Here is a 24,550-nt window from a genome sequence, read left to right as displayed (position 1 = left end):
CCACGTGAGACCACGTGAGACCACCTGAGACCATGTGACATCACATGAGACCACATGAGACCACCTGAGACCACGTGAGACTACGTGAGACCACCTGAGACCACGTGAGACCACGTGAGACCACATGAGACCACGTAAGACCACCTGAGACCACCTGAGACCATGTGACATCACGTGAGACCACCTGAGACCACCTGAGACCATGTGACATCACGTGAGACCATGTGAGACCACCTGAGACCACGTGAGACCACCTGAGACCACCTGAGACCATGTGACATCACGTGAGACCATGTGAGACCACCTGAGACCACGTGAGACCACGTGAGACCACCTGAGACCACCTGAGACCACCTGAGACCACCTGAGACCACCTGAGACCACCTGAGACCACGTGAGACCACCTGAGACCACGTGAGACCACCTGAGACCACCTGAGACCACATGAGACCATGTGACATCACGTGAGACCATGTGAGACCACCTGAGACCACCTGAGACCACCTGAGACCACGTGAGACCACGTGAGACCACGTAAGACCACCTGAGACCACCTGAGACCTCCTGAGACCACCTGAGACCACCTGAGACCTCCTGAGACCACCTGAGACCACCTGAGACCACCTGAGACCACCTGAGACCACGTGAGACCACATGAGACCACGTGACATCGTGTGAGGCCACGTGAGACCACCTGAGACCACGTGAGACCACGTGACATCGTGTGAGGCCACGTGAGACCACCTGAGACCACCTGAGACCACCTGAGACCACGTGAGACCACCTGAGACCACGTGAGACCACATGAGACCACCTGAGACCACGTGAGACAACGTGAGACCACGTGAGACCACGTAAGACCACCTGAGACCACCTGAGACCACCTGAGACCACGTAAGACCACCTGAGACGACCTGAGACCACCTGAGACCACCTAAGACCACCTGAGACCACCTGAGACCACGTAAGACCACCTGAGACGACCTGAGACCACGTGAGACCACCTGAGACCACGTGAGACCACCTGAGACCACGTGACATCGTGTGAGGCCACGTGAGACCACCTGAGACCACGTGACATCGTGTGAGGCCACGTGAGACCACGTGAGACCACGTGACATCGCGTGACGTCACACGATGTCACGTGACCTCCTTGAGGTTTTCCTCTACGTTCTCATTTCCTTCGTGTCCTCTCCTCCTTCCCTGTGAAGTAGCCTTAACCCTTGTGTTGCCTTCGGGTCAATTTGACCCGATTCAATGTTTCACCCTCCTGTTACCTTTATACCCTTGAGGTCAATATGACCCCAGCTATTAAAATTTCCAGAAAATTATTAGAATTAATATTGTTTTCCAAGTTTAAGTGTGAGGTACTTTATGTTTGTTTGTTGACTCCCGAAAGAACACCGACATTAAACATTGAATCGGGTCAAATTGACCCGAAGGCGACAGGAGGGTTAAATATTGAATCGGGTCAAAATGACCCGAAGGCAACACAAGGGTTAAAGTCTCTGAGCTGCTGCTCTGCTCTCGGTAATCTGAGCTGAACCTCCAGGTGCTTGAGGAAAGCTCAAGGTCACGACCTGAATGGTGACGTTATCCTCAACAGACCAGCTGTGCCCCAGTAGGAGAGGAGGGAGGAGAGAGAAAGGAGAGAGAAAGGAGAGAGGAGAGAGGAGGGAGGAAAGAGGAGGGAGGAGAGAGGATAGAGGAGGGAGGAAGGAGGAGAGAGGAAGGAGGAGAGACGAGGGAGGAGGGAGGAAAGAGGAGAGAGGAGGGAGGAGAGAGGAGAGAGGAGAGAGGAGGGAGGAAGGAGGAGAGAGGAGAGAGGAAGGAGGAGAGAGGAGGGAGGAAAGAGGAGGGAGGAAAGAGGAAAGAGGAGGGAGGAGGGAGGAGGGAGGAAAGAGGAGGGAGGAAGGAGGAGAGAGGAGGGAGGAGAGACGAGGGAGGAAGGAGGAGGGAGGAGGGAGGAGGGAGGAAAGAGGAGGGAGGATGGAGGAAAGAGGAGGGAGGAAAGAGGAGGGAGGAAGGAGGAGAGAGGAGAGAGGAGAGGAGAGGGAGGAGAGAGGAGGGAGGAGGGAGAAGAGAGAAAGGAGAGAGGAGAGAGAGGAGGGAGGAAGGAGGAGAGAGGAGGGAGGAGAGAGGAGAGACAGAGGAGAGAGGAGGGAGGAGGGAGGAGAGAGGAGGGAGGAGGGAGGAGAGAGAAGGAGAGAGGAGGGAGGAGGGAGGGAGGAGAGAGGAGAGAGAGGAGAGAGGAGGGAGGAGGGAGAAAGGAGAGAGAAAGGAGAGAGAAAGGAGGGAGGAGAGAGAAAGGCGAGAGGAGGGAGGAGGGAGGAGAGAAAGGAGAGAAAAGGAGAGAGAGGAGGGAGGAGAGAGAAAGGAGGGAGGAGAGAGAAAGGAGAGAGGAGGGAGGAGGGAGGAGAGAAAGGAGAGAGAAAGGAGAGAGAGAGGAGGGAGGAGAGAGAAAGGAGAGAGGAGGGAGGAGAGAGAAAGGAGAGAGGAGAGAGGAGGGAGGAGAGAGAAAGGAGAGAGGAGGGAGGAGAGAGGAGAGAGGAGAGAGGAGTGAGGAGTGAGGAGAGAGGAGGGAGGAGGGAGGAGAGAGGAGGGAGGAGGGAGAGAGGAGGAGGAGGGAGGAGGGAGGAGAGAGGAGGGAGGAGAGGGGAGGAGGGAGGAGAGAGGAGAGAGGAGGGAGGAGGGAGGAGGGAGGAGGGAGGAGAGAGGAGAGAGGAGGTTGTTCTTCATAAATGAAGAATCCAGAAGCCGTCGACATTGAGCTGTCCCCCTGGTGGCTGTGGTGGTTACTGCAGCTCCAGCCTCGTGTCTCTCAGGTTCCTCCGGTCCATGACGTCTTCAGCAGAGAGCTCCACCCCACGCTGCAGCTCAACGAGGTGGAGACCAGCGTAAGAGAAGCGACGCGCGCTGGGACTCACTCACATTCGTATTCCTACTCTTTGTTTTAAGTGTAAACGCAGCGCGTGGTAACCGTCCCTCGTTGCTCCGACAGAAACTTCTGGGTCGACTGTGTGAGCAGAACCGGACCTGGAAAGACCACGAGGCCGTGGTCCACCGGCTGAGGATGGAGAAGGTAGGCCACGCCCACCGTGTGGACAGAAGCTTTTGGATTAAAGATGAACTCATGTTATAAAACTGTGGAGGGATGTGAGGATATCATCCTGATACGTATGTAAAGATACAGAAACACCTGACACTCGATCAATATAATTAATCTATTTAAATACATATACATATATATATATATTTATATATTTCCTTTACACTTTCAATCCAGACACCTTGAGTAACGAGAAAAGCTCTCGTTTCCTAACATTATAAACTATACAGAACCTTGGTTATTATTGCGTAATGACAACTTGTTTAATAAACTGGATGATGTCATCGACACTCATTATTCAGGTGTTGAGTACATTTCCAATAAGATCTCCTTTACTTTTCTCGCCACGCTTGCTGTTCCCAGGACGGCCTGGAGGAGGCTCTGGTGTTGACTCACCAGGAGATGGACCGGTACCAGAACCAGCCGCTGGCCGTGGAGAAGCTGCGCTTCAGAAAGGAAACTCTGCAGAACCAGCTGATCAACATCCGCGGGGAGCTGTCCCAGGCCTCGAGTGTAAGAGCCGGTCGCTGCATCGCTAACGCACCATGGCTTCATGTCGCCATAGTAACCGTAGAGAGGTGTATATGCTAATGACGAAATATATGAATATCTTTAAAATGAACAACGCACTCCTGTTAGCGGCTCAGAGAACATGGAGACCCGATGAGTTAAAAAGGATAAACTTTTATTTAAAGAACACAACACAAACACACCACCGGAGAGCAGCCACCAATCAGGGAGCGGCGTCCACCTTCAGCCTCTTATAGCAGCATTTCAGATTTAGTTATCTGTATTTTTCCAAAGTTCGATAATCATAAGATTTGTTTCACTAAATATAATTCAATTATTTATATATATATATATATAACAAAATAATATATACTGTATATAAATAAATATCTATATATAAATAAGTATATATATAAATATATATATGTCTGTCTGTTCGTCTCTCAGGCATTGACCACCTCGCGGATGGAGTTCGAGGCCCTGGAGGACGAAGCCAACGCCATCCACGGAGACCTGTGGGAGCAGCTGAATGCAGGAGGGCAGGTGAAGGTCACGCTGATAAGGATAAGAACTGTAGAGGAACATATACACATATTTAATACATAGTTATTTATGATTAAAACAAGAATCAACCTTAATGATGAAGCTCTTTGCGTTTAAATTCTAGTTTCATTTAGTTTTTACTGTTTTACGCCATAAATCAGAAAATACTGTTGTGTCATATCATGTATAAATGATCTATAGGCAAACCTCTGTAAAAATCTTCAGACCATTGAGAGGGGTCAAAGTGTGAAGGTTGCTGGATGTGTAAGGGTTACAGGTACTGGAACCCAAAAGCATGACAAACACAGGAATGCAGGAGGAGGCAGTTTACTGTATGTTTCAGGCAGGGTCAAAACCAGGTAGTCAGTCCAACAGGGCAACAAATCCAAAAAAGGGGCAGGCAAAATCTTGAGTCGGGTTAACAGGCAAACAGGGTCATAACAGGCAGGCCAGGAATAACCTCTAATAACGCTGGAAGGTTTGGCGGTGACACACAAGACAATCTGGCAGAGGACAAGTGGAAGTGAGGGAGCTAAATAGTGAGGGACTAATGAGGGGAGGGGCTGCAGGTGAGAAGGGCGTGAGGACCAGGTGAAGGGAATGAGGGACTAACGAGGGGAGGGGCTGCAGGTGAGAGGGCGTGAGGACCAGGTGAAGGGAATGAGGGACTAATGAGGGGAGGGGCTGCAGGTGAGGAGGCGTGAGGACCAGGTGAAGGGAATGAGGGACTAATGAGGGGAGGGGCTGCAGGTGAGAAGGCGTGAGGACCAGGTGAAGGGAATGAGGGACTAATGAGGGGAGGGGCTGCAGGTGAGAGGGCGTGAGGACCAGGTGAAGGGAATGAGGGACTAATGAGGGGAGGGGCTGCAGGTGAGAAGGGCGTGAGGACCAGGTGAAGGGAATGAGGGACTAACGAGGGGAGGGGCTGCAGGTGAGAGGGCGTGAGGACCAGGTGAAGGGAATGAGGGACTAACGAGGGGAGGGGCTGCAGGTGAGAGGGCGTGAGGACCAGGTGAAGGGAATGAGGGACTAATGAGGGGAGGGGCTGCAGGTGAGAAGGGCGTGAGGACCAGGTGAAGGGAATGAGGGACTAATGAGGGGAGGGGCTGCAGGTGAGAGGGCGTGAGGACCAGGTGAAGGGAATGAGGGACTAATGAGGGGAGGGGCTGCAGGTGAGAGGCGTGAGGACCAGGTGAAGGGAATGAGGGACTAACGAGGGGAGGGGCTGCAGGTGAGAGGGCGTGAGGACCAGGTGAAGGGAATGAGGGACTAATGAGGGGAGGGGCTGCAGGTGAGAGGGCGTGAGGACCAGGTGAAGGGAATGAGGGACTAATGAGGGGAGGGGCTGCAGGTGAGAAGGGCGTGAGGACCAGGTGAAGGGAATGAGGGACTAATGAGGGGAGGGGCTGCAGGTGAGAAGGGCGTGAGGACCAGGTGAAGGGAATGAGGGACTAATGAGAGGAGGGGCTGCAGGTGAGAAGGCGTGAGGACCAGGTGAAGGCAATGAGGGACTAATGAGGGAGGGGCTGCAGGTGAGAAGGCGTGAGGACCAGGTGAAGGGAATGAGGGACTAATGAGGGGAGGGGCTGCAGGTGAGAAGGGCGTGAGGACCAGGTGAAGGGAATGAGGGACTAATGAGGGGAGGGGCTGCAGGTGAGAAGGGCGTGAGGACCAGGTGAAGGGAATGAGGGACAATCCGGTGAGGATGACAGGATCTGGAATGACAGGAGAGTTAATTAAACGTGTAATCAGGAAGAATTTAACTAGGAAGGTGGGGAATTTATGACAGGATGTAAGAGTCTCTGTAGTGCAGATTTATGGTTTAGTCTAAAAAACTAAATTTAGGATGAACGGCCTTTTCAAGATATATTTTTTGGTCAATGGAAATTTGAATCTCTTAATTTTTCCCATCTCGAGGTTGAAGGTTTGTTCATTTTCCTGAAGACCAACAGCCCAACACGTTGATTGTTTTACAGGCTGCGAGTCCACAGAGCTGCAAACACTCCATAATAATAGAAAAACACACTGTGCATGAGGTGGTATGAGGGACATTTTAAAAAAAGAGGAGGAGGCAGAGGTGAGTGGATAAATGGAGCTGAGTGCTGCTCAGGGCTCGTGAAAGGAAAGAGGGGAAGGAGAGAGGGTATTTGGGGATATTGGACATTTTCTCAGATAGTACACATTTTTCAATAGTTGTACTATCTGAGAAAATATGCAGTAATTGCCGAGCGTTGTGTTCAAGATCTCGACCTCTCAAATCTCTGGAGGCCTGGTTGTCTCCTCCTCTCGGGGTGTGAGTGACGTCCGCTGGAGACTTGTTATCTCTGGAATCCTTCATACATCTATATTCCTCTTGGGTTTGAATGTTTTCTTCAATAGTTGCTCTTAGCCTTCATGGTGTGTAAGTACAGTAAATACAATACTGTCATGAGTTTTGGAAAAAGACCATTTTTTCCTGCAGCATACGCCAAAAGGATCATGAGCAGGGTTCGTACGGTCATGGAAAACCTGGAAAAGTCATGGAAATCCATCGGTCAAAATGTGGAAGAACCCCGATTAGTCCATAAAGCTTCGTTATAGTTCCCTGACCTCTAGTTGACCCTGTGGACAGTCAGTGTTGTGTTGGTCATCAAACATCAGTCACCCTGCCCAACAACCTCAAAGACGATCATGAGTTTGTAGATGAGGTTGTTTCTTCAGCAGAAGGCCTTCCCCTCCCCCTCTCTCATTGGTCTGTTCTTGCAGAGTGAACTGGTCCACCGGCACATCCAGAAGGAGTTCTGGAGGGTCCAGGACGTTTTGGAGGGACTGCACAAGAACCATTCGTCCAGAGGCACCGACACCGCCAAGCACCGCTGTGAGACGCCTGAGACACGGCGCCCCCTGTTGGACACACCATGGAGTCTCTGACGGAGACACTCTAACCTCTCTCTCTCCCTCCCTCTCTCCCTCCCTCAGTGGCCAGCGGTGCGTCGGGCTCCTTTAGCACCAGTAGTCCAGCCAGTCCCCTGAGCTCAGTGAGCTTCAGCAGCCCGCTCAGCCCCTTCTCCCCAGCTCCCGGCCCCCAGGTGTCCCCCACCAGACAGCTGGGCCCGGAGGTAAGCACCGGACACACCCAGACCCCCCCCCCCCCGCCCCCGACTCCGCCCTCTATCCCGCCCCCGACGCTAGAACCAGTCCTGAAGTGTGTAGACTATCGAGCCCTAAACCTCGTCCCAAGTCTTGTGTAGTGCCTCAGTTAAAAACGGACCCTAAGCCTAGTGGTAGACCCAGGAGCTGCAGGGACCCTGACGCTAGTCCGCATACAGAACCTCTAGACCACAATGGGGGTGAAACCCGTCAACACACCTTTCCTCAGCTCTCCCGAGACTTCCAACAGCTTGAGGAGTCCTTGAGTAGATTAGACACCATGACAGAGGAACCAGACCAAAGCCTCAGCTGGAGAACCAAGACCTCCTCTGACCACGCAGTACGTCATCATTCAGGTAGAACTCAAGTCCTCTCTGACCAGCAGGACGCTCCTTGGTTGATCTCAAATGTTTGCAGCCAAGAAGTTAAGATTGGCCCCAGGAAAGATGTCTCTCCAGACTCTCATCCAAACCACGGGGGCCCCAGAGACCTGACCATCATCAAACGCTGTTCTATGCCTGATTACCAGATCCTGTTTCTCCAGGACTCCCATTGGACTGACCTTCTTCAGCTCCGCCCAGACCTGTTTACACCTCCAGGCCCTGGTCTAAGAGACGCTCTCCATGAGCCCCAACGCCAGCATCGGCGATTTTCCAGATCCTCACGCCGAGCTGGTGCTAGGCCACTTTCTTACCCAAACCATCAGGGGGGTCAGGGGGGTCAGGGGGGTCAAGGGGGTCAAGGGTGTCAAGGGTGTCAGGGGGGTCTGCAGAATGCTCCGGCGTCTGACTCAGGTGAATTACTGGTGCAGACTCATCTGTAAAGGCGAGGACATCCACCGCGTCACAGTCGATTCTGATGACTTCACATCTCTATCCATTCGGATTTGTGATATTATAAAAACACTGAAAACATTTTCCACGTCACAAACATTTAAGTTTCCGTTGCAAAAGGTAATGGAGACATCATGTTTGTCTCCATTTAGAAAAGAACTTGGTGCTGATAGAAGTTTATCAAACCTTTCGCTAGTCAGAGCGTTTCATGTAACTCACGAGGGTCTCAGGGGTCAGAGTCCTCCAGTCCTGGTTTCTGTCCCGAGGTGAAACTCTTCGGCTCGTTGAGGGTCGCTCTGATTCGCTGATCGTATCTGGAGGATCCACCGTCATATGTCTGGAGATGGAGGGCAGAACGTAGGGTTCATGGTAGGGTTCAACATAGGGTTCATGGTAGGGTTCATGGTAGGGTTCAACATAGGGTTCATGGTAGGGTTCAACATAGGGTTCATGGTAGGGTTCATGGTAGGGTTCATCGTAGGGTTCATGGTAAGGTTCAACATAAGGTTCAACATAAGGTTCATGGTAGGGTTCATGGTAGGGTTCAACATAGGGTTCATGGTAGGGTTCAACATAAGGTTCATGGTAGGGTTCAACATAGGGTTCATGGTAGGGTTCATGGTAGGGTTCAACATAAGGTTCATGGTAGGGTTCATGGTAGGGTTCAACATAAGGTTCATGGTAGGGTTCAACGTAGGGTTCATGGTAGGGTTCAACATAAGGTTCATGGTAGGGTTCATGGTAGGGTTCAACGTAGGGTTCATGGTAGGGTTCATCGTAGGGTTCATCGTAGGGTTCATCTCTCCTAAGACACTCCACGATGACCCTACACATGTCTGAGTAGAAGGAGACGAGCTGTCTCCTGAACAGAGAGAAGAAGCTTCACTTCTCCTCCTCCAGGGATCTGTTCTGTAGACATGGTGATCTCCTCTAGGAGACGGATGACTTAACCAAGATGACCCGTGGTTCCTCTTTCACACGGTTATGATCCAGTAATCCTCCCTATGTGTTTAATTGGCCAGCAGTGGAGTTCCCAGATAAAGACCCCGGCCCACAGAGTCCTTTCTGCTTGTCTTACTCCTCTTGATGTGCAGCACTCTTTTTTCCTCCTATCCCTTCCCTCCTTTCCTCCTTCCTTCCTTCCTCCCTTCCTCCCTTCCTCTTGCCCTTGCGGTCATCCAGGAAAGCATCCCCCCAAGGCCTCCCCTCCCCAAATCCTACTACCCTCTGGAGCCCTCGGCTACCTTCCCCCCCTCCGCCCCCCCCCTGCCCTTCGACAGCACTGCCTGGCTACGCAGCTTGGGCCTGGATGACGGGTTCCTGGACGGGGAAGACGCTCAGAGCAGAAAGGTATTTGGGTGTTCCTGCTCCGGCCCTCGTTCAACTGCCATTAACCTCACCTTCTAAAAGCCTTGTAAACCAACAGGGACCATCCATCGCTGCTCTTCTTTCCTCCAACCCTTCACTGTAACTAAGCCCTCCTCCACCCATTGCCTCTGATCACCCCTCTGTGTGTCTGTCGGCCCTCGTTACACAAGTGGGTGCCTTTCTTTCGCTCTTTTTTAACACCTCTTCAAAATAAAAGCATGGCGGGGACATTTCAGTTCGCAATGCACGCCTCTGGCTTTGGGAAAGTACTCTTTAATACCAAGGGAGGGCAGCACTCAGCACCAGGGAGGAACGTGTGGATTTCTCTACAGCCACAGATCAGCTGTCAAACCTTCAGCGAGCCTATCTGGGTGGTGCCTGGTGGTGACGTAGCACCATCAGTCCAGACACATTGGACATCTAGTGCAGAGCTCTCCGAATCCATACAGAAGGTGGTAATATATACAAGAACAAGAAAGGTGCTAATATGAACAGTTTTGGATACAGTTTTAAATGACAGAACATACTAATGTGTCTCATATAGCTGACCAATAACACCAGTTCTCCGTCTTGCAGTCCAGGTTCCACCTCGCAGAACAGAACCACCTCAACGAGGTCCAGGACCTGGTCCAGGACCGGCAGTCCACCATGAATAATGGTAAAAACCACCAGAGCTCACATCTCCGTGTAATGATGCTACTGATGCTAAGCTAATCACAAGCCATCACTGGTAATTAGATTAGAGTAGATATCCTTTATGAGTCCCACAGTCATGCTGGAGCATGGTCACGTCCCCTCTTGATGGCATTGTCAATGACAGATCACAGAAAAGTCTGAATCCGGTTGAGAAGCAGACGTCTGCGTGTGATTGTATGAGGAAGAGACCGTAGAGTGTGTTGTGGTGTTCTCTGTGGGCCTCCCTCTCATCCTGTCTCACTGCTCTCTCCCCACTGCCAGTTGGCATCGTCCCTCCTAGAACCAAGTCCCCCACCGACGAGTCTCACAGCAGACCTGCTGGAGTTTCCCGCCAAAATGGCAGACGGCCTAGTGGGATTTCAAGGGTACGTCGACCTTGTAAATATCATCAACATGCTGTACATATGTGGGCTGTAAACAAGATGGTGTGAGGACCTCACGCTGTTCTCAGACCTTTACCCGTCTCCACAGTAACATGGATCAGTCCCAATGCTCACATATGGTCTGAAGTGACCATATGTGGCTCCTTGTGTTACTATTATCAGGCAACTGCTGATGACTTGGCACTGTGACTGTTGATAAAAGATAGAAACAAGTAGACAGCATGCTGACCCTCTACATGGAGGTCCTGGCGACACAAAGCTGTGTTTGAGTATCAGGAGCAGTTCTATATTCATCTTTCTCATTAATGCTCGTTTTAAATGTCGTGTTAGGGTCTTAAAATACATCTGAGCTCAAGAGTCCTACTCAAAAAGAATACTGGGCAAGACACATTGTGTAACTGTAATCCAATGAGCTTCATTTACACAAGTAATGCAGCTTAAGCTTGATCACACAAACTGGATCGAGCAGCGTTGACCGGCCTAACGCTTCACGCTGGCCGAGGCCTCCTGGAGCTCGTGGACCACCGGCCTCGAAATGTCTTGAGTGGATCTCTGACTAGTATAAGTGGAAGCCTGTCGAGTCTCGACCAGCTCGTCAACGCCGCCACATTCCACCCCGAGTGACCTCTTCCTGTGCCTCTACGCCTCGCGGCGTCTCAGGAGCGTCCGAAGAGCGCCGTGTTCCCCGCAGAGCTGAAGTCCAAGATGAGCGTGGAGGAGCAGAACGAGCGAATCCGACGCAACCAGAGCAGCTCCGTGAGGGACAAGAGGCGGAGCCTAAATCTCTCCGCTGGCCAGTCGCCAGCCAACTACAGAGTGGTATGTGATGACCCCGTGAAGGGAAGACAGTACGAGACACGACCTCTAGGGGAGCAGAGCCCTCTACCAAAAGACTTGAGTATGCAGATGATGCGATTGCTTCCATGTGTGTGTGTGTGTGTACAGATTCGCAGGCGGCTGACGGCGCATGAGATTGACATCAAAGACTTGGAGGTGGCGGTTCGAGGTCAGGGGCAAGAGTCTCCTCGGGAAGAGATCGCCCGACTGAGAAGGTTAAAGGTCGACCCAGAACTCTACGACATCGGCAAAGAGGTGAGATCAGTGGAGAGTGTAGAGTATATAGTATATAGTGTAGAGTATATAGTATATAGTATATAGTGTAGAGTATATATTATATAGTGTAGAGTATATAGTATATAGTATATAGTGTAGAGTATATATTATATAGTGTAGAGTATATAGTATATAGTGTAGAGTATATATTATATAGTGTAGAGTATATAGTGTAGAGTATATAGTATATAGTGTAGAGTATATAGTATATAGTGTAGAGTATATAGTGTAGAGTATATAGTATATAGTATATAGTATATAGTGTAGAGTATATAGTATATAGTATATAGTATATAGTGTAGAGTATATAGTATATAGTGTAGAGTATATATTATATAGTGTAGAGTATATAGTATATAGTGTAGAGTATATAGTATATAGTGTAGAGTGTATAGTATATAGTGTAGAGTATATATTATATAGTGTAGAGTGTAGAGTGTAGAGTATATAGTGTAGAGTATATAGTGTAGAGTATATAGTGTATAGTGTAGAGTGTAGAGTATATAGTGTAGAGTATATAGTGTAGAGTATATAGTGTAGAGTATATAGTATATAGTATATAGTATATAGTGTAGAGTATATAGTGTAGAGTATATAGTGTAGAGTATATAGTGTAGAGTATATAGTATATAGTGTAGAGTATATAGTGTATATAGTATATAGCGTATAGTATATAGTGTAGAGTATATAGTGTATAGTATATAGTGTAGAGTATATATAGTGTATAGTGTAGAGTATATAGTGTATATAGTGTAGAGTATATAGTATATAGTGTAGAGTATATAGTGTAGAGTATATAGTATATAGTGTAGAGTATATAGTATATAGTGTAGAGTATATAGTGTAGAGTATATAGTATATAGTGTATAGTATATAGTGTAGAGTATATAGTGTATAGTATATAGTGTAGAGTATATAGTATATAGTGTAGAGTATATAGTGTATATATGTATATATAGTGTAGGTATATAGTATATAGAGTAGAGTATAGAGTATATATAGAGTATAGAGTAGTATATAGAGTATATATAGAGTATAGAGTAGGTATATAGAGTATATAGAGAGTATAGAGAGTATAGAGTATATAGAGTAGTATAGAGTATATAGTATATAGTATATAGTGTAGAGTATATAGTGTATAGTATATAGTGTATAGTATATAGTGTAGAGTATATAGTGTAGAGTATATAGTGTAGAGTATATAGTGTAGAGTATATAGTATATAGTGTAGAGTATATAGTGTATAGTATATAGTGTAGAGTATATAGTATATAGTATATAGTGTAGAGTATATAGTGTATAGTATAGTGTAGAGTATATAGTGTATAGTATATAGTGTATATATAGTGTATAGTGTAGAGTATATAGTGTATAGTATATAGTGTATAGTGTATAGTATATAGTGTAGAGTGTATAGTATATAGTGTAGAGTATATAGTATATAGTATATAGTATAGAGTATAGAGTATATAGAGTAGAGTATAGAGTATATAGAGTATAGAGTAGTATATAGAGTATAGAGTAGTATATAGTAGTAGTATATAGTGTATATAGTGTATAGTGTAGAGTATATAGTGTAGAGTATATAGTGTATAGTGTAGAGTATAGTATATAGAGAGTATAGAGTAGTATAGAGTATATAGTATATAGAGTATATAGAGTATATAGTATATAGTGTAGAGTATATAGTGTAGAGTATATAGTATATAGTATATAGTGTAGAGTATATAGTGTAGAGTATATAGTATATAGTATATAGTGTAGAGTATATAGTGTATAGTATAGAGTATATAGAGTAGTATAGAGTATATAGTGTAGAGTATATAGTATATATTGATTATATAGTATAGAGTATATAGTATAGAGTGTCTAGTATATAGTATCTAGTGTCGAGTATATAGTATATATAGAGTATATAGTGTAGAGTATATAGTATAGAGTATATAGTGTATAGAGTACACTGTAAGGTATATCTGTGTGTCACCGTCTTCATTCAGATGAATCTGTTCCAGCTGCTAACTCCAGACAAGGTTCTGATCCCGGAGCGCTACCTGGAGCTGGAGGACAGCGCCCCCTTGAGCCCGGAGGAGGAGCAGGAGAAGCAGAGGAAGCTGGAGCGGATCAAGACCCTCATCGCCAAATCTAAGTGGGTTTCAGAACTCCTGTCAAGGCGTGATGAAGGCCTTCCCATTGCTTCACTCCTCTACAGTACCTGCTGATGAATACGCCCCCTAGTGGTAGCGATGGAACGGTTAATGGCACATCAGAGAATTGGTCTTTTGGTTTTTGCCGTTTAAATTGAGATAACTTCTCTAACTTTTCGCCTTTTGAACAACAGAGATAAATATAAGATCAGAATATTTGAATTAAATGAAACCGCTTCTATTGAATGTGACAATGAAATTTAACATTTGCGTATTAATCTCACTACAGACATGAATACAAGCGTTGCTGTCGACACGGAATATGTGACGACCGACCTCCATTAAATCATCAACATCCAAAAACTCCTGTTTGTACACCTTCTGGCCCTAAAAGCTGATTAGACTGTATTTAACTTGTATGTATTATTGTACTATATTAACCATGTTGAATTAGTTCTGCTCATAACTCAGCATTATGTGTTCTGTCAATGGAAGACAATGATGTCTGCTTCCTTTTGAACCATAAAGGCTTTGAACCACTTCTACTCTTTTCAGCAGGAGAACCATCTGCTTGCAACATAAGATCATATGCAACGTGTTGGTACTGACATGCTCTTCCTCTTCTTCCTCTTCTTCAGTCTGCAGAACATGGTTCCCCTGCTGGACGGCCCGGTGGAGGGCGGCTCCCCGGTCAGCTCCCAGCAGCAGCTGCAGGAGCAGGAGAAGCGGATCGAGATCTCGTGTGCTCTGGCCAACGAGGCGTCTCGACGCAGCCGCCTCCTCTCGGGTGAGGACGCTCTGCACACGGCGGCACGGCGCTACCCCCCCCAAAGCTCCCTGATCACCTGATCACAGTCCTGCACAAGCTACACTACCTTTAAATATGGGTAACATGGTACTGTGAGCCCTCTAGTGGGGTAACATGGTACTACAAGCTCTCTAGTGGGGTAACATGGTACTACAAGCTCTCTAGTGGGGTAACATGGTACTACAAGCTCTAGTGGGGTAACATGGTACTACAAGCTCTCTAGTGGGGTAATATGGTACTACAAGCTCTCTAGTGGGGTAACATGGTACTACACACTCTCTAGTGGGGTAACGTGGTACTACAAGCTCTCTAGTGGGGTAATATGGTACTACAAGCTCTCTAGTGGGGTAATATGGTACTACAAGCCTCTAGTGGGCAATATGGTACTACAAGCTCTAGTGGGGTAATATGGTACCACAAGCTCTAGTGGGGCAACATGGTACCACAAGCCTCTAGTGGGCAACATGGTACCACAAGCTCTCTAGTGGGGCAACATGGTACTACAAGCCTCTAGTGGGGTAACATGGTACCACAAGCCTCTAGTGGGGTAACATGGTACCACAAGCCTCTAGTGGGTAATATGGTACCACAAGCTCCCAGTGGGCAACATGGTACCACAAGCTCTCTAGTGGGGTAATATGGCCACAAGCCTCTAGTGGGGTAACATGGTACTACAAGCCTCTAGTGGGGTAACATGGTACTACAAGCCTCTAGTGGGGTAACATGGTACCACAAGCTCCCAGTGGGGCAATATGGCACAAGCTCTCTAGTGGGGTAACATGGTACCACAAGCCTCTAGTGGGGCAACATGGTACTACAAGCTCTAGTGGGGTAACATGGCACCACAAGCCTCTAGTGGGGTAACATGGTACCACAAGCCTCTAGTGGGGCAACATGGTACACAAGCTCTAGTGGTAACATGGTACCAAGCTCTAGTGGGGTAACATGGTACCACAAGCTCTAGTGCCTCTAGTGGGGCAATATGGTACCACAAGCCTCTAGTGGGGTAACATGGTACCACAAGCTCTAGTGGGCAACATGGTACCACAAGCCTCTAGTGGGGTAACATGGTACTACAAGCCTCTAGTGGGCAACATGGTACTACAAGCCTCTAGTGGGGTAACATGGTACCACAAGCTCTAGTGGGCAACATGGTACCACAAGCCTCTAGTGGGGCAACATGGTACCACAAGCTCTCAGTGGGGTAACATGGTACTACAAGCTCTCTAGTGGGGTAACATGGTACCACAAGCTCTAGTGGGTAACATGGTACTACAAGCCTCTAGTGGGGTAACATGGTACTACAAGCTCTCTAGTGGGGTAACATGGTACCACAAGCCTCTAGTGGGCAACATGGTACCACAAGCTCTAGTGGGGTAACATGGTACTACAAGCCTCTAGTGGGGTAACATGGTACCACAAGCCTCTAGTGGGGTAACATGGTACCACAAGCTCTCTAGTGGGGCAACATGGTACCACAAGCCTCTAGTGGGGTAACATGGTACTACAAGCCTCTAGTGGGCAACATGGTACTACAAGCTCTCCAGTGGGGTAACATGGTACCACAAGCTCTCTAGTGGGTAACATGGTACCACAAGCCTCTAGTGGGGTAACATGGTACCACAAGCCTCTAGTGGGGCAACATGGTACTACAAGCTCTCTAGTGGGTAACATGGTACTACAAGCCTCTAGTGGGCAACATGGCACCACAAGCTCTCTAGTGGGGCAACATGGTACCACAAGCTCTCTAGTGGGGCAACATGGCACCACAAGCCTCTAGTGGGGTAACATGGTACCACAAGCTCTCTAGTGGGCAACATGGTACCACAAGCTCTCTAGTGGGGCAACATGGCACTACAAGCCTCTAGTGGGCAACATGGTACCACAAGCTCTCTAGTGGGGTAACATGGCACCACAAGCCTCTAGTGGGGTAACATGGTACCACAAGCCTCTAGTGGGGTAACATGGCACTACAAGCTCTAGTGGGGTAACATGGCACCACAAGCCTCTAGTGGGGCAACATGGTACCACAAGCCTCTAGTGGGGTAACATGGTACCACAAGCCTCTAGTGGGGCAACATGGCACTACAAGCTCTCTAGTGGGGCAACATGGTACCACAAGCCTCTAGTGGGGTAACATGGTACCACAAGCTCTCTAGTGGGGCAACATGGTACTACAAGCTCTAGTGGGGTAACATGGTACTACAAGCCTCTAGTGGGCAACATGGTACCACAAGCCTCTAGTGGGGTAACATGGTACCACAAGCTCTAGTGGGGTAACATGGTACCACAAGCCTCTAGTGGGGCAACATGGTACCACAAGCCTCTAGTGGGGTAACATGGTACCACAAGCCTCTAGTGGGGTAACATGGTACCACAAGCCTCTAGTGGGGCAACATGGTACCACAAGCCTCTAGTGGGGTAACATGGTACCACAAGCCTCTAGTGGGCAACATGGCACCACAAGCCTCTAGTGGGCAACATGGTACCACAAGCTCTCTAGTGGGGCAACATGGTACCACAAGCTCTCTAGTGGGGCAACATGGTACCACAAGCCTCTAGTGGGCAACATGGTACCACAAGCCTCTAGTGGGGCAACATGGTACCACAAGCCTCTAGTGGGGTAACATGGCACCACAAGCCTCTAGTGGGGCAACATGGTACCACAAGCCTCTAGTGGGGCAACATGGTACCACAAGCTCTCTAGTGGGGCAACATGGTACCACAAGCCTCTAGTGGGCAACATGGTACCACAAGCTCTCTAGTGGGGTAACATGGTACTACAAGCCTCTAGTGGGGTAACATGGTACCACAAGCCTCTAGTGGGGTAACATGGTACCACAAGCTCTCTAGTGGGGCAACATGGTACTACAAGCCTCTAGTGGGCAACATGGTACCACAAGCCTCTAGTGGGCAACATGGTACTACAAGCTCTCTAGTGGGGTAACATGGTACCACAAGCCTCTAGTGGGGCAACATGGTACCACAAGCTCTCTAGTGGGGCAACATGGTACCACAAGCCTCTAGTGGGGTAACATGGTACCACAAGCCTCTAGTGGGCAACATGGTACCACAAGCCTCCAGTGGGGCAACATGGTACCACAAGCCTCTAGTGGGGCAACATGGTACCACAAGCCTCTAGTGGGGCAACATGGTACCACAAGCCTCTAGTGGGGTAACATGGTACCACAAGCTCTCTAGTGGGGCAACATGGTACCACAAGCCTCTAGTGGGGCAACATGGTACTACAAGCCTCTAGTGGGTAACATGGTACCACAAGCTCTCTAGTGGGTAACATGGTACCACAAGCCTCTAGTGGGGTAACATGGCACCACAAGCCTCTAGTGGGGCAACATGGTACCACAAGCCTCTAGTGGGGCAACATGGTACCACAAGCCTCTAGTGGGGCAACATGGTACCACAAGCCTCTAGTGGGGTAACATGGTACCACAAGCCTCTAGTGGGCAACATGGTACCACAAGCCTCTAGTGGGGCAACATGGTACCACAAGCCTCTAGTGGGGCAACATGGTACCACAAGCTCTCTAGTGGGGCAACATGGCACCACAAGCCTCTAGTGGGGCAACATGGTACCACAAGCCTCTAGTGGGCAACATGGTACTACAAGCTCTCTAGTGGGGTAACATGGTACCACAAGCCTCTAGTGGGGTAACATGGCACCACAAGCCTCTAGTGGGCAACATGGTACCACAAGCCTCTAGTGGGCAACATGGTACCACAAGCCTCTAGTGGGGTAACATGGTACCACAAGCTCTCTAGTGGGGCAACATGGCACCACAAGCTCTAGTGGGGTAACATGGTACCACAAGCTCTAGTGGGGCAACATGGTACCACAAGCCTCTAGTGGGGTAACATGGTACCACAAGCCTCTAGTGGGGTAACATGGTACCACAAGCTCTCAGTGGGGCAACATGGTACTACAAGCCTCTAGTGGGGTAACATGGTACCACAAGCCTCTAGTGGGGCAACATGGTACCACAAGCCTCTAGTGGGGCAACATGGTACCACAAGCCTCTAGTGGGGTAACATGGTACCACAAGCCTCTAGTGGGGTAACATGGTACCACAAGCCTCTAGTGGGGCAACATGGCACCACAAGCCTCTAGTGGGGTAACATGGTACCATGCTCTCTAGTGGGGTAACATGGTACCACAAGCCTCTAGTGGGCAACATGGCACTACAAGCCTCTAGTGGGGTAACATGGTACCACAAGCCTCTAGTGGGGCAACATGGTACCACAAGCTCTAGTGGGGCAACATGGTACCACAAGCCTCTAGTGGGGCAACATGGCACCACAAGCTCTAGTGGGGTAACATGGCACCACAAGCCTCTAGTGGGCAACATGGCACCACAAGCCTCTAGTGGGGTAACATGGTACCACAAGCCTCTAGTGGGCAACATGGCACTACAAGCCTCTAGTGGGCAACATGGTACCACAAGCTCTCTAGTGGGGTAACATGGTACCACAAGCTCTCTAGTGGGCAACATGGTACCACAAGCCTCTAGTGGGGCAACATGGTACCACAAGCCTCTAGTGGGGTAACATGGTACCACAAGCCTCTAGTGGGGTAACATGGTACCACAAGCTCTCTAGTGGGCAACATGGTACCACAAGCCTCTAGTGGGGTAACATGGTACCACAAGCCTCTAGTGGGCAACATGGTACCACAAGCCTCTAGTGGGGTAACATGGTACCACAAGCCTCTAGTGGGGTAACATGGTACCACAAGCCTCTAGTGGGGCAACATGGTACCACAAGCCTCTAGTGGGGTAACATGGTACCACAAGCCTCTAGTGGGGTAACATGGTACCACAAGCCTCTAGTGGGCAACATGGTACCACAAGCCTCTAGTGGGCAACATGGTACCACAAGCTCTAGTGGGGTAACATGGTACCACAAGCCTCTAGTGGGGTAACATGGTACCACAAGCTCTCTAGTGGGGTAATATGGTACCACAAGCCTCTAGTGGGGTAACATGGTACCACAAGCCTCTAGTGGGGCAACATGGTACTACAAGCCTCTAGTGGGCAACATGGTACCACAAGCCTCTAGTGGGGTAATATGGTACTACAAGCTCTCTAGTGGGGTAACATGGTACCACAAGCCTCTAGTGGGGTAACATGGCACCACAAGCTCTCTAGTGGGGCAACATGGTACCACAAGCCTCTAGTGGGGTAACATGGTACCACAAGCCTCTAGTGGGGTAACATGGTACTACAAGCTCTCTAGTGGGCAACATGGTACCACAAGCTCTCTAGTGGGGCAACATGGTACCACAAGCTCTCTAGTGGGCAACATGGTACCACAAGCCTCTAGTGGGGTAACATGGTACCACAAGCTCTCTAGTGGGGCAACATGGTACCACAAGCCTCTAGTGGGGCAACATGGTACCACAAGCTCTCTAGTGGGCAACATGGTACCACAAGCTCTCTAGTGGGGTAACATGGCACCACAAGCCTCTAGTGGGGCAACATGGTACTACAAGCCTCTAGTGGGCAACATGGTACCACAAGCTCTCTAGTGGGGTAACATGGTACCACAAGCCTCTAGTGGGGCAACATGGTACCACAAGCCTCTAGTGGGCAATATGGTACCACAAGCCTCTAGTGGGGTAACATGGTACTACAAGCCTCTAGTGGGGCAACATGGTACCACAAGCTCTCTAGTGGGCAACATGGCACCACAAGCCTCTAGTGGGCAACATGGTACCACAAGCCTCTAGTGGGTAACATGGTACCACAAGCCTCTAGTGGGGTAACATGGTACCACAAGCTCTCTAGTGGGCAACATGGTACCACAAGCCTCTAGTGGGGTAACATGGCACTACAAGCCTCTAGTGGGGTAACATGGTACCACAAGCTCTCCAGTGGGGCAACATGGTACCACAAGCCTCTAGTGGGGCAACATGGTACTACAAGCCTCTAGTGGGGCAACATGGTACCACAAGCCTCTAGTGGGGTAACATGGTACCACAAGCCTCTAGTGGGGCAACATGGTACCACAAGCTCTCTAGTGGGCAACATGGTACCACAAGCCTCTAGTGGGGTAACATGGCACCACAAGCCTCTAGTGGGGTAACATGGTACCACAAGCTCTAGTGGGGCAACATGGTACCACAAGCTCTCTAGTGGGGCAACATGGTACCAAGCCTCTAGTGGGCAACATGGCACTACAAGCCTCTAGTGGGGCAACATGGCACCACAAGCCTCTAGTGGGCAACATGGTACCACAAGCTCTCTAGTGGGCAACATGGTACCACAAGCCTCTAGTGGGGTAACATGGTACTACAAGCCTCTAGTGGGGTAACATGGTACCACAAGCTCTAGTGGGGCAACATGGTACCACAAGCCTCTAGTGGGGCAACATGGTACCACAAGCCTCTAGTGGGCAACATGGTACCACAAGCTCTCTAGTGGGGTAACATGGTACTACAAGCCTCTAGTGGGCAACATGGTACCACAAGCCTCTAGTGGGGTAACATGGCACTACAAGCTCTCCAGTGGGGCAACATGGCACTACAAGCCTCTAGTGGGCAACATGGTACCACAAGCTCTCTAGTGGGGTAACATGGTACCACAAGCCTCTAGTGGGGCAACATGGTACTACAAGCCTCTAGTGGGCAACATGGTACCACAAGCCTCTAGTGGGGTAACATGGTACTACAAGCTCTCTAGTGGGGTAACATGGTACCACAAGCCTCTAGTGGGCAATATGGTACCACAAGCCATCTAGTGGGGTAACATGGTACCACAAGCTCTCTAGTGGGGTAATATGGCACTACAAGCTCTCTAGTGGGCACATGGTACCACAAGCCTCTAGTGGGCAACATGGTACCAGAAGCTCTCTAGTGGGGTAATATGGTACCACATGCTCTAGTGGGGTAATATGGTACTACAAGCTCTCTAGGTGGGCACCATGGTACCACAAGCTCTCTAGTGGGGTAACATGGTACTACAAGCTCTCTAGTGGGCAACATGGTACCACAAGCCTCTAGTGGGGTGACATGGTACTACAAGCTCTCTAGTGGGTGACATGGTACCACAAGCCTCTAGTGGGGTAATATGGTACCACAAGCTCTCTAGTGGGGTACTATGGTACCACAAGCCTCTAGTGGGGTACTATGGTACCACAAGCCCTCAGTGGGCAACATGGTACCACAAGCTCTCTAGTGGGCAACATGGTACCACAAGCTCTCTAGTGGGGTAATATGGTACCACACGCCTCTAGTGGGGCAACATGGTACTACAAGCTCTCTAGTGGGGTAATATGGTACCACGCTCTCTAGTGGGGTAATATGGTACTACAAGCCTCTAGTGGGGCAACATGGTACCACAAGCCTCTAGTGGGGCAACATGGTACTACAAGCCCTCTAGTGGGGTGACATGGTACCACAAGCTCTCTAGTGGGGTAACATGGTACTACAAGCTCTCTAGTGGGGCAACATGGTACCACAAGCTCTCTAGTGGGGTAATATGGTACTACAAGCTCTCTAGTGGGGTGACATGGTACTACAAGCTCTCTAGTGGGGTAACATGGTACGACAAGCTCTCTAGTGGGGTAACATGGTACCACACGCCTCTAGTGGGCAATATGGTACCACAAGCCTCTAGTGGGCAACATGGTACTAGAAGCTCTAGTGGGGTAATATGGTACCACACGCCTCTAGTGGGGCAACATGGTCCTACAAGCCTCTAGTGGGGTAACATGGTACTACAAGCTCTCTAGTGGGGTAACATGGTACTACAAGCTCTCTAGTGGAGTAACATGGTACTACAAGCTCTCTAGTGGGGTAATATGGTACTACACGCTCTCTAGTGGGGTAACATGGTACTACAAGCTCTCTAGTGGGGTAACATGGTACTACAAGCTATCTAGTGGGGTAATATGGTAATACACGCTCTCTAGTGGGGTAATATGGTACTACAAGCTCTCTAGTGGGGTAACATGGTACTAGAAGCTCTCTAGTGGGGTAATATGGTACTACAAGCTCTCTAGTGGGGTAACATGGTACTACAAGCTCTCGAGTGGGGTAATATGGTACTAGATTCAAGATTCAAGATTCAAGATGTTTTATTTGTCACATACACACACAGGGTGTGCAGTGAAATGAAAGTGGCAATGCTCAGCAGGAATGTGCAAGGGCAACAAGTACACGCTATTTACAATAAAAAACAACACAATATTTACAGTAAGTGTGTGTGTGTGTGTGTGTGTGTGCCTAAGAGGGGCAGTTGTGTGGGTCTATGTGGGGGTCCTGGTGAGGTCGGAGTTCACAGTCCTGATGGCCTGAGGAAAGAAACTCCGTCTCAGTCTCTCTGTTCTTGCAGCGTGACTACGGAGGCGCCTGCCTGACCGCAGCAGCTGAAACAGTCTGTTGTTGGGGTGGTGAGGATCCTTCATGATCCTGCCGGCTCTGGTTCTGCACCTCCTGGTGTACAAGTCCTGCAGGGTGGGTGGGTAGTTCCAATAGTGCGCTCAGCCGAACGCACTACTCTCTGCAGAGCCTTCCTGTCCTGAGCGGAGCAGTTGCCAAACCAGGCTGTGATGCTTCCTGTCAGGACGCTCTCTACAGCTCCAGAGTAGAAGGACTGAAGGATCCTCTGGGAAACTTTAAATTTCCTCAGCTGCCTGAGGTGGTAGAGGCGCTGCCTTGGCTTTCTCACCAGAGTGTCTGTGTTCGTGACCATGTCAGATCCTCGGTGATGTGGACTCCCAGGTATTTATACCGCTCACCCTCTCCACAGTAGTCCCGTTAATCCCCAGTGGTGAGTACGTCCTCTGTTGTTGTACCCTCCTAAAGTCCACAATCAGCTCCTTAGTTTTGGTGACATTCATGCTGAGGCTGTTGCCCGGCACCAGAGTGACAGATCAGCAACTTCCTCCAGGTAGGCCTTCTGCCGTTGTCGGAGATCAGGCCCACCACCACTGTGTCATCCGCAAACTTGATGATGGTGTTGAGCTGAACCTGGCCACACAGTCATGTGTGTACAGGGAGTACAGTAGGGGCTGAGGACGCAACCCTGGGGGATCCTGTGTTCAGGGTGAGGGGTTTGAGGTGTGTCTGCCCACCCTGACCACCTGTGGCCTGGCGGTCAGGAAGTCCAGGATCCAAGCACACAGGGGGTGTTCAGTCCCAGCTCAATCAGCTTGCCGCCAGTCTGGAGGGGACTATGGTGTTGAAAGCTGAACTATAATCAATGAACAGCAGTCTCACATAGCCCCCTCTGGCTGTCCAGATGAGAGAGTGTGGTGTGCAGTACCTGGGAGACAGCATCATCCGTGGATCTGTTTGGGCGATAAGCAAACTGCAGCGGGTCCATGGAGGAAGGGAGGAAGGCGCAGATGTAGTCCTTTATCAGCCTCTCAAAGCATTTCATGACCACCGAGGTGAGGGCCACCGGTCGGTAGTCATTCATACATGCTGGAGAAGCATTCTTGGGCACAGGGACAATAGTGGATCTCTTGAAGCAGGCTAGACCACGGACTCAGCCAGGAGAGGTTGAATATTGTGGTGAACACTGGAGCTAGCTGGTTAGCACAGGTATTCAGTACCGCCCAGATATGCCATCTGGACCTGCAGCTTTCCTGATGTTCACCCTCAACAGAGCCCTCCTCACACTGTGCTCGGTCACAGAGTGTGTGTTCATCCCCTGCAGTAGAACTCACCTCGCCACGCTTAACGGTGTTGTTGTTAGCCGCGAGCTAGCGCTGTTGTTGCTAGCGTCAAACCGTGCATAAAATGAGTTCAGGTCGTCCGCTAGGGATGCGTCGGCACTCACCATTGCGCGGGGTCTGCTCTGGTAGTCTGTGATAGTCCGTAGCCCCTGCCATAGGCGCCTGGTGTCGCGCTGCTCCATCTGTGATTCCACTCTGTCTCGGTACCTCCTCTTGGCC

General features: G+C 49.5%; 1 protein-coding gene across 8 annotated transcripts in view; it reads left to right on the top strand.

The window, feature by feature from the left end:
* Positions 1 to 24,550, top strand: part of plekha6 (pleckstrin homology domain containing, family A member 6) — a 68,442-nt gene that overhangs the window by 38,540 nt on the left and 5,352 nt on the right. For 3 of the 8 annotated variants that reach the window (XM_056438641.1, XM_056438644.1, XM_056438648.1), the window contains 13 exons: positions 2,805 to 2,897; positions 3,002 to 3,082; positions 3,473 to 3,622; positions 4,067 to 4,162; positions 6,908 to 7,019; positions 7,121 to 7,260; positions 9,307 to 9,474; positions 10,069 to 10,150; positions 10,450 to 10,553; positions 11,232 to 11,390; positions 11,517 to 11,663; positions 13,682 to 13,830; positions 14,467 to 14,615. In XM_056438641.1, the coding sequence (XP_056294616.1) occupies positions 2,805 to 2,897; positions 3,002 to 3,082; positions 3,473 to 3,622; positions 4,067 to 4,162; positions 6,908 to 7,019; positions 7,121 to 7,260; positions 9,307 to 9,474; positions 10,069 to 10,150; positions 10,450 to 10,553; positions 11,232 to 11,390; positions 11,517 to 11,663; positions 13,682 to 13,830; positions 14,467 to 14,615 (1,630 nt within the window). The remainder of the gene's footprint in view (positions 1 to 2,804; positions 2,898 to 3,001; positions 3,083 to 3,472; positions 3,623 to 4,066; positions 4,163 to 6,907; positions 7,020 to 7,120; positions 7,261 to 9,306; positions 9,475 to 10,068; positions 10,151 to 10,449; positions 10,554 to 11,231; positions 11,391 to 11,516; positions 11,664 to 13,681; positions 13,831 to 14,466; positions 14,616 to 24,550) is intronic. The other 5 variants (XM_056438643.1, XM_056438642.1, XM_056438645.1 and 2 more) reach the window with 5 other exon arrangements.

This window comes from Pseudoliparis swirei, chromosome 18 (assembly GCF_029220125.1).
Source record: "Pseudoliparis swirei isolate HS2019 ecotype Mariana Trench chromosome 18, NWPU_hadal_v1, whole genome shotgun sequence".
NCBI classification, from domain to species: domain Eukaryota; kingdom Metazoa; phylum Chordata; class Actinopteri; order Perciformes; family Liparidae; genus Pseudoliparis; species Pseudoliparis swirei.
This window is presented reverse-complemented; position numbering and strand designations above follow the sequence as displayed.